This window comes from Schistocerca serialis, chromosome 4, assembly GCF_023864345.2.
Source record: "Schistocerca serialis cubense isolate TAMUIC-IGC-003099 chromosome 4, iqSchSeri2.2, whole genome shotgun sequence".
Classification (NCBI taxonomy): Eukaryota; Metazoa; Arthropoda; class Insecta; order Orthoptera; family Acrididae; genus Schistocerca; species Schistocerca serialis.
Window position 1 is genome coordinate 247394121 of NC_064641.1, and position 15367 is coordinate 247409487.

General features: G+C 44.2%; 1 protein-coding gene across 4 annotated transcripts in view; it reads left to right on the top strand.

The window, feature by feature from the left end:
* LOC126473647 (liprin-beta-1) overlaps window positions 1–15367 on the top strand; it is a 955354-nt gene that overhangs the window by 764732 nt on the left and 175255 nt on the right. The window contains exon 1 of one of the 4 annotated variants that reach the window (XM_050100857.1): window positions 3130–3195. The exons of 2 other annotated variants lie outside the window; for them this stretch is intronic. In XM_050100857.1, coding sequence (XP_049956814.1) covers window positions 3141–3195 — 55 coding nt within the window. In that variant the 5' untranslated portion in view covers window positions 3130–3140. Of the gene's footprint in view, window positions 1–3129; window positions 3275–15367 lie in introns of those variants that run through there. One more of the 4 variants, XM_050100858.1, reaches the window with a different exon arrangement.

The following is a 15367-nucleotide window of genomic DNA, read 5'->3' on the forward strand; positions in this document are numbered from 1 at the left end:
TTCGAATTATCATTCCTGTCACGTCCCTCAGTATTGACCATCACATTTGAAACACCCTGTATATTGCACGATTGTGATTTCCAGTGAAGATGGCTATCAAAGAAAATGCTATTTTGTCTAAACAAAGCCTCTGTTAGACCCTCAGCTGTTTTTAAACATAAGGAAATGGAGTGTTGCACGCCCTATGTTTCCTTGCCGTGAAAAATCTGTGGACAATGTGTAACCAGGCGCCAAAGTGGATGGCGCCACACAAGGACTGCCGACTTACTTAAAATAATAAAATCACAAACCGAAATTAATACCAGGGAAATAAATACATGGACCGACAGCCCTGGAACTGAAAAAAAGTCCATTCCGAATGTCTGTATAAAAGGGAAGGAAGGCAGCTTAAGAACTAAGAAAGTCTCCATAATCAGTTTTATTCAAAACTTAGTCTAAACAGTTAATTCAACTGAATACAATCGGCGTAATACGGTGCACAGTTAATCGTTTGTCAGGCGATGTGATAATCTGGTGTGTTGTGTTACGTGTACAAAAGCGTCCAATCAGACACGCATCCAAATGTTTAACTTACCAGAGTGAATGGCTCTTTCCTGTTTCTTTATGTCGGTAGTCAGCCATTGCGCAAACACGCACACGCACACGCGCGCGCTCGCGCGCGCCTACATGATAAGAATACCTGGCTGGACTGATTATCAGTTGTCTGGGATCGATCGAACAAGTGCCTTGTAACACACTTCCTTCGAGTATGAATTAGATTCCTGTTTTAAGAGATTACGGAACCGAGTGACAAAGTGCGAACGAGAAAGCGTAGTTGAAAGCTTGGAATTTTATAAAACAAGGACAATCGGAGTCCAAAACATAGACCTGCATCCAAGCATTACACGATGAATCAATGCCAGCAAAGTGATAACACTGCCCGTCAGTGTTAATTATTGTGTCGTATAGCGGACATTAGTTGAGAAAACTATTACTGACGAATAAGGAGTCAGCCAGTCTGAAAACTGGAAAACTTCGACGCTTGGAAACAAGACAGGTACCGTTTCCGTGGATACAGCACTTAAAAAAAGCGTTTTATCCTTATGCTGTCGTAACTTCCGATGAAAAGCAGTTGATCATCTCAGAAAAGAGTGCAGTAATTACTGCATGTAACACAAATGGAAAGTCACTTGTGCGGAATAATGTTCTCGAAAAGGCAAATGTCCCAAATTCACGTCCCAGGCCGGCACACAGTTTTAATCTGTCAGGAAGTTTCAAAAACAATAATAATCTCACAGAGGATTTGACGTTAAGAGACTTACCGCTTGAGGAGAGTCTCGCTTCAGCTGCCACAAGGTCAAAACTGCCACAGCAGTGAGTGTCTCGCCTGTATGTTGAGTCCCCCGTAAACGAGCAAACTTGATTAACGAACGCGCCCTTGCCTAGCCACTGATTGTCAAAAAAGTGCGTACACGTACGAACAAAGGTTGCCAGTTTAACCTCACTTTGAAGCAGACGCTGTTTGTGTCCGTGAGTTTTTCGACAGCAATGAGAATAACCACAAATGCAGACAAAGCAGTCCTAGCATTGACTTTGGCACTGTGTTTAAAGAACAAGACGCTACTCCCGGGAATGGCTTAAAATGAGACATCAGCTTTCTTCAAACGGACAATTAAGCATTTAAAAAAGTTGTTAAGTCCCTCTTAAAAGACCAAACTTGTCTGTCAGGTTCATTACGGGTGAGTCAAACAAGCTGTACACGTACTAAAAAAGCCTGTCAGTTTAACCATATTTTTGAAGCAGATGGTTTTCGTGTGTGATGTATTTTGACACTAGTGGGAACGGCTACAAATGCAGATAAAGCGTTTCTAACATCACTGGCACTGTTTACAGAAGAACCAGAAGAAGAAAACAAGACGCTTGGACACGAAATTGTTGAAATTTAGAGAGATATATACACCTGAAAACCTTTTAATGAAAATGTTACATTCAGTAACTGATGTCTGTATGAGCTTTCAGCGCCGGCCACGGTGGTCTCGCGGTTCTAGGCGCGCAGTCCGGAACCGCGCGACTGCTACTGTCGCAGGTTCGAATCCTGCCTCGGGCATGGATGTGTGTGATGCCCTTAGGTTAGTTAGGTTTAAGTAGTTCTAAGTTCTAGGGGACTGATGACCACAACTGTTAAGTCCCATAGTGCTCAGAGCCATTTGAACCAGCTTTCAGCGGATGGACAGTGAAACGTTTCAAAATTTGTTTTAGGGATACTTCGCTCTCACATTGAAAAAGAAGACGCAAGTACACGAAAATTTATTCTAGTCTTCTTGTTCCTCTAATGATAGTTCATTAAAATACCACAACGTTGGATCGTGTAGCCTACATCGTCCGTAGAAGAACCGGAGAACGATTTATGTGATACTTCTACCATTTTTGTAATTGTCTGCGCTATTTTGTTCTTGTCCTTGATCGTAGTTTCCATAGTTGTAGAAACTTACCATGCAGTGAGATAAATTATAAAACGATTTTTCACTATACATATGCGGCGAAACATCGACACTAACAACGTTCGCCGTCATGTCAAACTTTCCGTCTGTCAAAATTTCTCGCGAACACGTAAATCAAGACCTGTGCTTGACAAACACAACAAGCAGCACCGTACACGGTCAAGTATTTGGCAAATATTGTTAACTTCGACAAAATGTTTGATCGTTTACGGGGGCTTGTAGACTGAGGTAATATTATATCAGTTGCTACACTGTCCTGAGGATCGCAAGTGAAACCCGTTTCTGCAGGACCCCCGCTCAAGCTGCAACGTTCCCGGTGCTGGTGGCACCGCACGGGAAGCCTAGAGTGCAGCTGGTCCCCCCACCTCCAGCAGCTGGGTCCCCATGACTGGCAGGCGTATGGGCGCTCGCTAGACTGTGGAGATGCCCGGGCCCGATTGGCCCAGTGCGGCACAAGCGCGCCCATTGAGGTTTCGGGGGTGTGCGGCGGAGCGTGCTGTGCACCTCGCGGCACGGCGCCGTGGGCGGCTAATACAGCTACTTGTTGTAGTGCGACCGCCTCCCCTCCCGGCCGCTGCGCTGGGCGCCGGTCTGGCGAGTTGCACTAAAAAAGGCAGGCGGCGCTGCGCCGTCAGTTTGGAGGCAGCTGCCGGTGCCGCCATGTGCGAGGTGCAGCAGGCGGGCTGCCGCGCGCTCGCCGCCGCGCCGACACCCGGTTCGTGACGCGTGTTCCTAGTGCCAGTGTTACATGCTACTGCGGTGCCCTAGTGCACGCCAGCCAGGCATCATGTGTGGTGAGGGGTCACAGTTGTTAAAGTCACCTTTCTAGCTAAATCGGACAGTCTAGAAGGGAGTGCACGTTATCCAATGTACGAGAGTGGTGCTGCTGTAGCGTCTTCGTATCTGATGTGACAAATGCCACATTTGTAGAACAAACACAAGAAGTTTTCGGGGAATAGCAGACATACTGTGAGAAAAGCTAGAATGAGCAGGTCCCAAGGCAAAACATCGTATAAATAGATGCTCCATTTTCAACAGTGACCGAGATTATCTCTTCGAAACAGTAAGGAAAGGGGACCGGATGGGTATTACTAAATCTTCTGTCATTTTCCCTTTACAATATTCGGAATTATAGCAAGTTGCTGGAAACGTCACTTGGAGTTAACTGGATTAATGATGTGCGAATAGTTGTAGGTTTGCGTCCATCGTCATCCGCGGCTACATACAGGAATAATTATAGCTAGTAAAGTTTGAGACTACTAAAACACAAGAGTTTTAGATAACCTCCTGTTTCTGCAAAGCTGTATGTCGTTCTTACTGCTTCGGAAACAGTGTCAACCATTAGTTTGTAATAAAAGATAGTCACAAACTTTAAAAGCTGATTTTCTTCACCTAAAATGCAACAATTTAACATTACGAAGCATGCATCTTTTCAGAAACAGTAATACACCCAAAAAGTATGTGAATTTTTGCTAGCTGTAACTGTTTTATGTGGGCACTGTATGTGTCTGACCCAGATGGCTGGGATAATTCTGAAACATCCATTTTCTCGTGTGGCTGATGGCATTTCTAGTTGTTTGTACGATAGAAGTGTTTTTAACTGTAATTGTTTCGTGTAGGTAGAGTGAGTGCGTTTGCAGTGTGATGTCGTGTTTGTATTGCTATTGATGATTATGAAAGAAGGGAATTAGGTGAACATGCTCATAGCATACTATTTTCGAATAGCACTAAAAAGGCTGGCAAGTTCAGGCCTAAGTCTGACTAATGGGTCACCCTGCGCGGACGTAGGGCACGTACTCTGGGTAGGTCTGTAATTTAACTCAGCGCTCTGCGTAGAGTGTGGCGAACTTGACGACACCAGCTCACCCCCGCCTGTCCGCCGGATACTGACGGCGAAAATTTTTTCACCAGCAGGGTTCGAACTGGTTGTTTCAGAGTAGACCTCGGCTACAGACTGTGGTAGGCTCACAGTGATAGTACAACCGCAAACATAGTAGCACATAATTTGTAATAGACAATAATATTTTGATGCTACCACGGACAAACACGTAACATATGAATGTTTTCTCAACAACTTTGGTGCATTTCGCACTTTTTGTAGATGGGTGGTGTCCTGATAACCAGGTCTGGTGTCTATAGTCTTCTGTAACTGTCGCACCAGGTCCGAGTAACAATATGTAACTTATTTACACGAGTTTTAAAGTGCATTGAATTTGGTGGTGACCTTTCTAACAAAAGTTGTGCAGAGATGTTGATTATAACACACATCCTTAGCAGTTTCAAATAGTTGTATGAAGGGAAATCATTGAGATTAGGAACATTTCTATGTGATGTTTTCTTCATTACAATGACCGGTCGTGTCACCATAGAAGTAATTTCCTTCTTCCCCTAAAACTCCCTGTACAGTGATGGGAAAATAAATGATATTATTGTTATCCTTGTAGGATACCCCTAGTGCAGTTTTTATCGGTCTCCTTTGTTTTAGAGTCGTTACTTCAAACCTGGAAATTTCCAGTTGTGGTGGATAACTGGAATGAAATGCTTTCATCATGCGACCAGCGTAGGCCAGCAGTACAGTTGTTTCTAAATTTCGGATGCGTATGTAAACATAACATTCAGCTGTTACTTATTCTGAACTCCTTGTTGGTACTCAGTGGTGGTAATTCTGTGCTGAAATTTGTGCTTCACTCTGTCCGCAGCTCGTGATCCACTGGAAGTATTAACCACAGTGTGGACTTAGAGTCGTTTACTACTAATCATTACGTCCTGGGTCCCGGGTTCGATCTTATAAATATAAACGAAGCGGCACGGTAGCTCAGCGTGTTCGGTCAGGGGACTGACAAACCTCTCTTTTTTTTTTTTTAAAAAAAAAAAAAAACTGATGTAATTTGAAAGACTTAATGCGACATCCGCACAGTGGCACTGGCGTAAAACGACGAAGAAACAAATCGAAAGAAACAAGACAAAAAAAGAAGTTCGAGTCGCTGCCTCTAGATCGCGGGGTCCCAGTTTCGATTCCCGACCTGGCCAGAGATTTTCTTCGCTCGAGGTCTAGGTTTTCTGTTGTCATTATTTCATCTGATCTTCCTGTCAAAGACGCGCAAGTCGCGGAACTGGGGTCAAATAGGAAGGCTTGCTGCAGACGACCAAACAACTTCAGACGCGGTCTCCCGGCTTGTTATGCCGTTTTTGTTTCATTGGGACTATACTCCAAGATATTAATTGTGATGGAGATGATAACACACTCTCTGCGCGTGTCCGGCGGGCGGCTGAAACCATCTCACACTGCCGACCATCAAACATTCGCGAGACATTCCATTACCTTCACGCTTAGCATTTGCTCTGAGCACTATTATTCTGTATGACGTCTACGAGGTTTTTGTGTTGGTTGCTACCTTGTTGATGAACATTTGGTTATAGTTATCCTGTCAACCTTGTATATGCTGCTGATGGCGTTTATCTGCATGACCGTTGTCCATCACTTTAACCAGTTGGTTAAATCTGTAAAGAACGAAACCCGATACTTGATAATTCTCCACCTCCGCCCTTGCCCCAAATTAATAAATAATAAATTTTAGTCCCAAAGTATAGTTGTCGAACAACGACAAAGGAATTTTAATTCACGAAGTGCAAACTGTCTATATCTCCCGTATTTAAGTTGCTGTTTTTCTTCGTCTTGGCTTGATGGCTAAGTAATCAGACTATTAGTCCAGAAGTTCGTTGCTGGGATTTTTTCTGTCTCTATAGCTTCTTTCGCTCTGGCAGTGATTTGTTAAACTCAAAGTTCCACAACGGTTTAGACTCCACACAGAACTGCAGGGCCCCCTACAACTGGCTGGGTTAAGTCAGTTCAAAGTTTGGAGGAAGACAACTGCATACCCTCCTTCAGTAGGGCCTTGCATAGTAAAACACTGCGTTATTCAAACCAGCCTTGGGATGAGGTCAGCTGTACCTTTTATCTGCTCCCCCTCCCCCCTCTCATCCGCCCTTCCCCTCCCATCCTCTCCATCCCCACCCAACTTATCAGTTGACCCAGCGAGGTGACGCAGTGGCAAGGCACGAGACTTGCGTTCAGGAGGGTGGACAACTCTTCAAATCCCCGTCCTGAAATCCAGATGTATGTTATCCCAAGATCACTCGTGGCGTATGCGTGGATCAATGTCTTGAAAATGGCGTAAGACATTCCCTTTCCCATGCGCTGAAAAGGACGCAGATGATTTCCTTGTCCTATTCTTGCTATATCCGAGCTCGTACTCCGTCTCTAACGACCGCGTCGTCGACGGGACGCCTTGCTCCGCTTCTCCACACCTCTCGACCCCTATTCAGGCTTTGAATCCTCCTTAGTAACCCGTCTTTACTACGGCGACTTCTTCGCAGTTTAGAGTCCATCTGGGATAAGTGTTGAATTTCAGTTAGTGCGTCTTTTATGTATGTTATGTGTTTCGTTCTTGCGCTTTCTTCTACGCCACTTCACTTAGTTGTTATATACAACTCTGTTTCACTTTCTGTCGGCAGCGGACAACGTGCCTCATAGTCATTTTACTCCATAGGACATTCATAAGTTTTACAGAATACATTTCACCAGCTTCACTCTTTTGGACTAGATTAAAAAAATATATAATATGCGCTTATGTGCCATAAAACCAACCTTTGAATACAATTGAATCTGATACACTGTTATTCGGATATGTGTTGAAAGAAGAAAAAAACGGCTGGTTGGAAGAGTCTGATTATTAGAACGGTCATTCGAGCAGCACCCGGCATCTGTCGTGTAATATACGAATAGTGTCAGAAGAGTTTGAGCAATAAATGGGAAATTGCAGTTTTTTATCGATGTAAAAAAAAGTTGTACAAGTGTACCACAAGGTAAGGTATGAATCGTACCCGAGCCTCCTGCTGTGTTGATTGAAACATGCCAGTCGGAAATGTAGAGCTGTGCGGCTTGAAAACGAATATATTTCGATATTTTGGCGAATCAGGCCGGCCGTTCCCTCGAACACTGCAACAGAGTTTGACATTTTTATGTAACAGCTGTAATCAGCCACGGGCGGTGCGGACCTAACTGCTGGAATGAGGAACGTCTGCTTTAATGGCCAACAGATGTTGCGACTGTTGCCACACGCGATCGCTGTAACGAGAAGCTGTATGCCCGCGATAGCTGGTACAGAAACTCATATAAAATTACTTCTTCGGATTACACTGCAGCGCCACGCACTTGCATCTGACGCAGAATATTGATCGCCGCGATGAGCGAAACATTATTGTGCGAATTCATATTTTTTTTCGTTGTTTATTTGATTTTGAAGTTTGATTTTCCATTGAATTGATGGTCAGTATAAATGAAGCGCGATCACAGATTTAGGGACAGAAGGCTTCCGCACTGAACTCTTCAGGGTGAAAAATGGTCTTGGACAAATCCATGTGGTATCGTTTCAAGAAACTATGTACCCCCTATATCTGATTGCTCCATTATCGTAGCAGGAACGTTTTAGAACTATTATTATGCTACGTGTTATTTAGAATATAAATAATGTTCTTGCCAGTACAAGGCTACAATGTTAAAAATGAAGTTCGACACGCGGATCGTTCATACACAGTGTCTAATATCATCTAGGAAAAATACTGTGTCTGTAAAGTCTTATTCTCATTATATGGAATATCTCTTGCAGAGATAACAGCATTCAGAAAGAAGTTTTCATGAGAAATGACCATAATTTTGCAGCACAGTGTATTTACACAGACGCAAAAAAATCACATCATGTAGAAGAAGTTGTGCCACATAAACGAAAGTTGGTAGGCGTGTTTCTACATCTGAAGATGTCTATTCAAATTTCGCACCAGTCGCAAAAGAGTGACGTAAGTAGCGCCACTAAGAGGCAAATCAGGTATGCTTTAAAAACACGCTGTAACGACCGTGAGCATTAGTTGCCTTTGAGATTGAAAGCGGTGCGTTGATGTTAGTTAAGAATGCCTTTAAGGCGACAAAGACCCCATTATCACCATCTCACTGAGTTTGAACGAGGTCATGTAATAGGGCTATGAAGCTGGATGTTTCGTGTGCGATAATGCGCAAAGACTTGGCAAGAATGTAGTCACTGCACATGACTGCTGATAACGGTGGCGACAAGAATATACGGACGCAAGAAGACAGGGCTCCGGACGACCACGTGGCACTTCCGTGGCATAGTGTTTGGCGTATGGCTCTAAGGCATCGTACTGCATCTATAGCTGCGATTTGAACAGCAGTTGGTACTGTTACAAATCGGTTATTTCAAGGAGAGCTCCGAGTCAAAAGTCCTGCAGCGTGCATTCCACCGACCCCAAGCCACTGCCATTTGCGACTTGAGCGTTGTCAAGCGAGAGCTCATTGGAGGGAAGTTGGAGGGAAGGATGGAGGTCTGTTGTGCTTTCTGGTGAAAGTCGGTTCTGCCTCGGTGCCAGTGATGGCCGTGTTTTGGTTAGAAGGAGGCCAATTGAGAGCCTGCCACCAACCTGTCTGCCGGCCGGGGTGGCCGAGCGGTTCTAGGCGCTAAAGTCTGGAACCACGCGACCGCTACGGTCGCAGATTCGAATCCTGCCTCGGGCATGGATGTGTGTGATGTCCTTACGTTAGTTAGGTTTAAGTAGTTCTAAGTTCTAGGGGACTGATGATCTTTAGAAGTTAAGTCCCATAGTGCCCAGAGCCATTTTGAACCAACCTGTCTGCCTGCTAGATACACAGGATCTACACCTGGAATTATGGTCGGGAGTGCGATTTCGTATGAGAAGAGGAGCACTCTCGTGGTTATCCCGCGGACCATGACTGCAAAACTGTACGTCACTCTGGTGATTCGAACTGTCATGCTGCCATTCGAACTGTCATGCTGCCATTCATGAATAGCATTCGAGGGGGTGTTTTCCATCAGGATAATGTTCGTCCATATATCGCTGTTGTAACCCAACATGCTCTACAGAGTGTTGACATGTAGCCTCGGTCTGCTCGATAACCAGTGTGTCTTCGACTGAGCACGCATTGGACATCATCGAACGACAACTCCAGTCATCCAAAAGAGCATTAACAGTCTCTGTATTGACCGACCAAGTGCAACAGGCATGGAGCTTCATCCTAAATAGTGACGTCCGGCACCTGTAGAACACAGTGCATGCACGTTTGCATGCCTGAGTTCAATATTCTGGTTGTTCCAGTGGTTATTAATGTACCACTTTTCACATTGCTGTGTTATATCTCGCGCGTACTTTCACCTGTGATATTGCAATGTTAATCGCTTAAATATGTTAACTAGACAAATGTATTCCCGATATTTCGTTACTCTGCATTAATTATTTTTTGGTGTTGCGGTTTTTCCGTCAGTGTACGTCGCTCTTGTGGCCGTAGTAAATTATTGACATGCATCGTACGAGCACAGATGGGTGACAGATTGACTACATCTGAGACTAGGAGTGTAAACAGGTTTGGTTTCCAGTTGGTTTTGGCTTTGTCCTCTACTGGAATTTTACACGATTTTCGTCTATGCATAGAAATCTGAGTTAATATCGTGGCTGGAATTCCACATTTAACTCTGCTACCATAATCAAAACGAATGTTATCATTGCCCTCTTAACAAGGTTACAGCGTATCTTCTCCCTCATCCGTGACACAACGCAGTAGAAGATATGAATAATAATGTTGTGTGTGCAGCAAATTACTTAATCCTCTGAAAGTATATTGTATTTTATACTGAATTGTAAACGCTGCTACCATTAACTATTGATATAATCATTGTTCAATCTGGTTCTGGAAAAAAGTTCCATGAGTCAATGACACACTGTACTTTGCAATGCATCTGAGTTTCTCCATATTACGCCAGTTGGCATAAACTCGCTGCTAAAATAGCAAGGGTCCAAAGATAGTATAATTATAACAACGTACCATTATGGAATGCTAAATGTTACACCATGAAAGATCAATCCAATATTTATCAAATTTTGTGGAGATAATCATCATATAACCTATATTAAATGTTTAAACTTTCGGAACTGATATCCATCGTCATTATCAGTGTGAGATGTTACCCCGTTAAGGGCGAATATTCTTGGACAAGTTGCTGCATGAAAACAAAAAGTGCCCGAAGTCATCCTGAGAAATATCATGCTATGCCTTAAACACATTCTATTTCAATTCATGAAGAGTGCTGGTTGGAGGTTGATACGAAAATAAATGTTTTCCTACTGCAGCCCAGACATGCTATACGGGTGACAAATCAGGGAACTGTGTAGGAATGTCAAGGATTCGTCCATTCCTCAATGCGTTTTTGATGTGAACTGCAGTATGGTGTCTTGCGTTATCTTGCTGGGATATGTCATTTGGCACCCTAGTCAAACAGGATATGGCAGTGGGATTTACCATTCTTCCCACGTACTGTCGAGCATTCAGACTGCCTTCAGCAGCTACCGAATCAGTCCTGTTTCATCCAGTAGCTCCTCACACCGGGATTTCAGGATTTAGAGATGTATGGGTGTCGAAAATTGCTGCTTCCTGTCATGTTTCACCAGTTCTTCTACGGGGATGTAGGCGTCAATCTAACCAACACAAACAGTCAGTGTCTCAGTTGGTGCTTCTGTTATCTGTGGTATGGCAAACGTTGCATGACGACTTGTGTTGTCTAACCAGATTGCAGTAATTTACTCGGGATAGTTCGTAGGAACCTAGCCCGAATTTCAGCTATTGTCATCCGTATGTCGTCAGCGCCTGTTGAACAATCTTACGATCTTCTTGTGGTGGAGTCCTTATGGAAGGAGCTGCGCCTACGCTTCTTGATACACTATTGTCCCGAGTTCCTGAGTCCATTGTGTCACCACAATTCCTGCGGTCGTTGCCCTACAGCCGTCTGTGCGATCTGTCTGTATGATGCTCCCATGTCCACGTTAGAATGATTCGACCCTTCTCAAAGTCCAAAATTCGGCGATAAGCTACATTGCACGTCCTCTGTTGCGATCTCCACTTGCAACTGTTACGTTAGACACACTAAATGGACATCGGGTGCTCACGTCATTCGTCATCTGTAGGAATGACTCTTTTCTGTACTGAAAATACTGAAACTAAGTTCGCACAAGAGTGACACTTTAAGAGTTTCATACACCTGTGAGTATGGTATGTGTGATGTGCAAAATTCATCGAATAATCTCTCTAACTTATGAAGAAAAGTGTACCTATAGCAACAAATGCAGCCATTAGTAAGTGAAAAAAATGATGAAATTTCACACGTAAAAAAAATTTATTTCGTTATGTTTTCGAACATCCACTGCAATGACTGTGAATCCTGAATCTTTCCTGGTGATGCTGACAAAGTTTTATGAATTTATTTGTAAAAGTATAGACACTGGAAATTAAAATGTCCTGTGATGCCTCGCCTGCTCCAAGTCGGCCCGTTTGACGTCCAACCACCCTTAAGCGACATAGCCCACAGACATGAAATACTGGGATAACAGTTTTGGTATCGGTCGGTCATTTCATACATGGTGCAACGCTTTCCATTTCCATTAGTTTCAGAGAGCAGTACTCATGGAATCAGTCGTGTTACCACCTTATGATGGAGAATGTTCTCTGAAACGCCTTATGAAAAAAAATTGAAGTGTATATTGCAGTGATCGGTTACGATGTTACTGTGTTGTTTCTGCTGTCTTGCAGATCAAATTTAAATACCTGGCTGGCACAGTGTGCTTTTGTTGAAGGCGACGGTGACGAAACAGTCATGTTTGGAGGATGGCGTGTTCTGTGAGAAAACAGTGCGTTAAGCGCGCAGCACGTGGAGAGAGAGGTGTGGATGCGCCCCGCGGCGCGGAACAGAGGCCTGGGTGTGGCGGCCTTGGCGCCGAGCCGCCGACGCGCGCTCTGTTACCTCAGCGGAGCCAACGCGAATTCCGGCGCCGGCCGGACGTGGGTGGCCGTCCCGTGGGCCGCAGGCTGGCGAACTCGGCAACTGGCCGCCCACCCACCTATACAGCGCGTTGCGACACACCTCAGCTCCTGCACTTCCTACCGCGTCGCGTCCGTGGCACGTGGCGTGCGATCCGCTGTTCCAGAGTTAGCCGTCAGAAGATCGTCTCGACTGAGAGAGTAATGCAAATTGCTGCTATTCCAAAGCCTTGCTTTCAAGGCCTCTCAAAATACTACCCTGCTAGCTGAATACAGTGCCCGCCATTTTGCAGGAATTTCATCTACTTCTACATCTACATACATACATACTCCGCAATCCACCATACGGTGCGTGGCGGAGTGTACCTCGTACCACAACTAGCATCTTCTCTCCCTGTTCCACTCCCAAACAGAACGAGGGAAAAATGACTGCCTATATGCCTCTGTACGAGTCCTAATCTCTCTTATCTTTGTGGTCTTTCCGCGAAATGTAAGTTGGCGGCAGTAAAATTGTACTGCAGTCAGCCTCAAATGCTGGTGCTCTAAATTTCCTCAGTAGCGATTCACGAAAAGAACGGCTCCTTTCCTCTAGAGACTCCCACCCGAGTTCCTGAAGCATTTCCGTAACACTGGCGTGATGATCAAACGTACCAGCAACAAATCTAGCAGCCCGCCTCTGAATTGCGTCCTCCCTCAATCCGACCTGATAGGGATCCCAAACGCTCGATCAGTACTCAAAATAGGACGTATTAGTGTTTTATAAGCGGTCTCCTTTACGGATGAACCACATCTTCCAAAAATTCTACCAATGAACCGAAGACGACTATCCGCCTTCCCCACGCCTTGTCCCTCTTCATATCGCTCTGCAATGTTACGCCCAAATATTTAATCGACGTGACTGTGTCAAGCGCTACACTACTAATGGAGTATTCAAACATTACGGGATTCTTTTTCCTATTCATCTGCATTAATTTACATTTATCTGTATTTAGAGTTAGCTGCCATTCTTTACACCAATCACAAATCCTGTCCAAGTCATCTTGTATCCTCCTACAGTCACTCAACGACGACACCTTCCCGTACACCACAGCATCATCAGCAGACAGGCGCACATTGCTATCCATCCTATCCAAAAGATCATTTATGTAGATAGAAAACAACAGCGGACCTACCACACTTCTCTGGGGCATTCCAGATTGTACCCTCACCTCCGATGAACACTCACCGAGGACAATGTACTGGGTTCTATTACTTAAGAAGTCTTCGAGCAACTCACATATTTGGGAACCAGTCCCATATGCTCGTACCTTAGTTAGGAGTCTGCAGTGGGGCACCAAGTCAAACGCTTTCCGGAAGTCAAGGAATATGGTATCCGTCTGATACCCTTCACCCATAGTTCGCAAGATATCATGTGAAAAAAGGGCGAGTTGCGTTTCACAGGAGCGATGCTTTCTAAACCCGTGCTGATGCATGGACAGCAACTTCTCTATCTCAAGGAAATTCATTATATTCGAACTGAGAATATGTTCGAGAATCCTGCAACAAACCGATGTTAAGGGTATTGGTCTGTAATTTTGAGGATCCGTCCTTCAACCCTAACAATCTACTTCATCCAAAAATAAGTTTCGGTTGAAGGCCATGGGGAAGCTACTCCAGTCAATTATAATTAAACTTTTGTTACTTGACAGGGCCCACTTGAAAAACCAGTACTCTTAGGACAATGAAACTCTCTGGAAACATTGGTAAGGACATGCAGAAGAGAAATAACGAATAAACCATTGAAAGAAACACATTTTGATTTCCGCGAGATAGAGTGAATTGCGTACCTTGCTTACATTCTAGGTTACAATCGTTGCTGAATGTGATGACTATCTGCATCCGTCACAGCCTGGAATCACACTTCTTCTTCTGTAGTGGTCAATCCAAGGATTGGTTTGCAGCAGCTACAATGGCAGCTTGTCTCCATTCTGTGCGTCTTTCAGCTTTTCTCTTCATTTCTTTATAGGTGTTACATCCCACATCTTTCACGATTTGATCCATGTACCTCAGTCGTGGTCTTCCTCTTGGTCTTTTTCCCTCGACATATCCCTCTATGATTGTGTTCAGGAGTCCTTTATGTCTTAATATATGGCCTGTAAATTGCACTCTTCTTTTAACAATGAAACTCCAGAAGCTTCTCTTCTCACGTGCTCTTTCCAGAACCACTTCGTTTGTGACCTTGTCGATCCATTTTATTTTGAGCATGCGTCTATAGCACCACATTTCAAAAGAATTTAGCTTCTGCTGTTCCTCTGTTCCGAGAGTCCATCTTTCACACCGATAGCATGCCACACTCCACACATATGATTTCAAAAATCTTTTCCTGATTTCAAGGCTGATGCTCTTAGATGTTAATATGTTTTTCTTCTTGTTAAAAGCAGCCTTTGCTTGAGCTATTCTACTTCTCACTTCTGCCTTGCTCCTTCCATCCCTGGTAATATTACTGCCCAGATAAGTAAATTTATCAACTTGTTCAAGCAGTTCATTGCCTACATGAACTTGGACTTTCACTTGATCTTCTTTGTCGCATGCCATTACTTTTTAGGAAATATTATTTCACAGTTGTTCGCAATACTTATCGAACGATGGCCCATGCAGTGTTCAGCTGTCACTAAGTAGTCCGGGCACTGCTTGAAGATCGCACATTGTGTCCAGCATTCTCAGCCACGGCAATGGTAATTTTTTCAACACTTTGTCCGTTGTCCTCTCTTGAGGAGCAATTCCGACTCTGTTCTTCTACCCCAGTGCGGAAAGAGGGCCTCTCCGTATTCCTTTAATTCGTCGATGCTCATGAAGAGTAGCAGCACTAGTGCTGTTGCTTTGATAAAACAGTTTTACAGCAAAAGTCCTGCTCATCTTGTCGAGACCCATGTTGATTGTCTGCTGCCGTAATGCACACTGACGCTTGTGTTTCAACCCTACACCGTCATACCGCAACGCGCATCTAACGGCT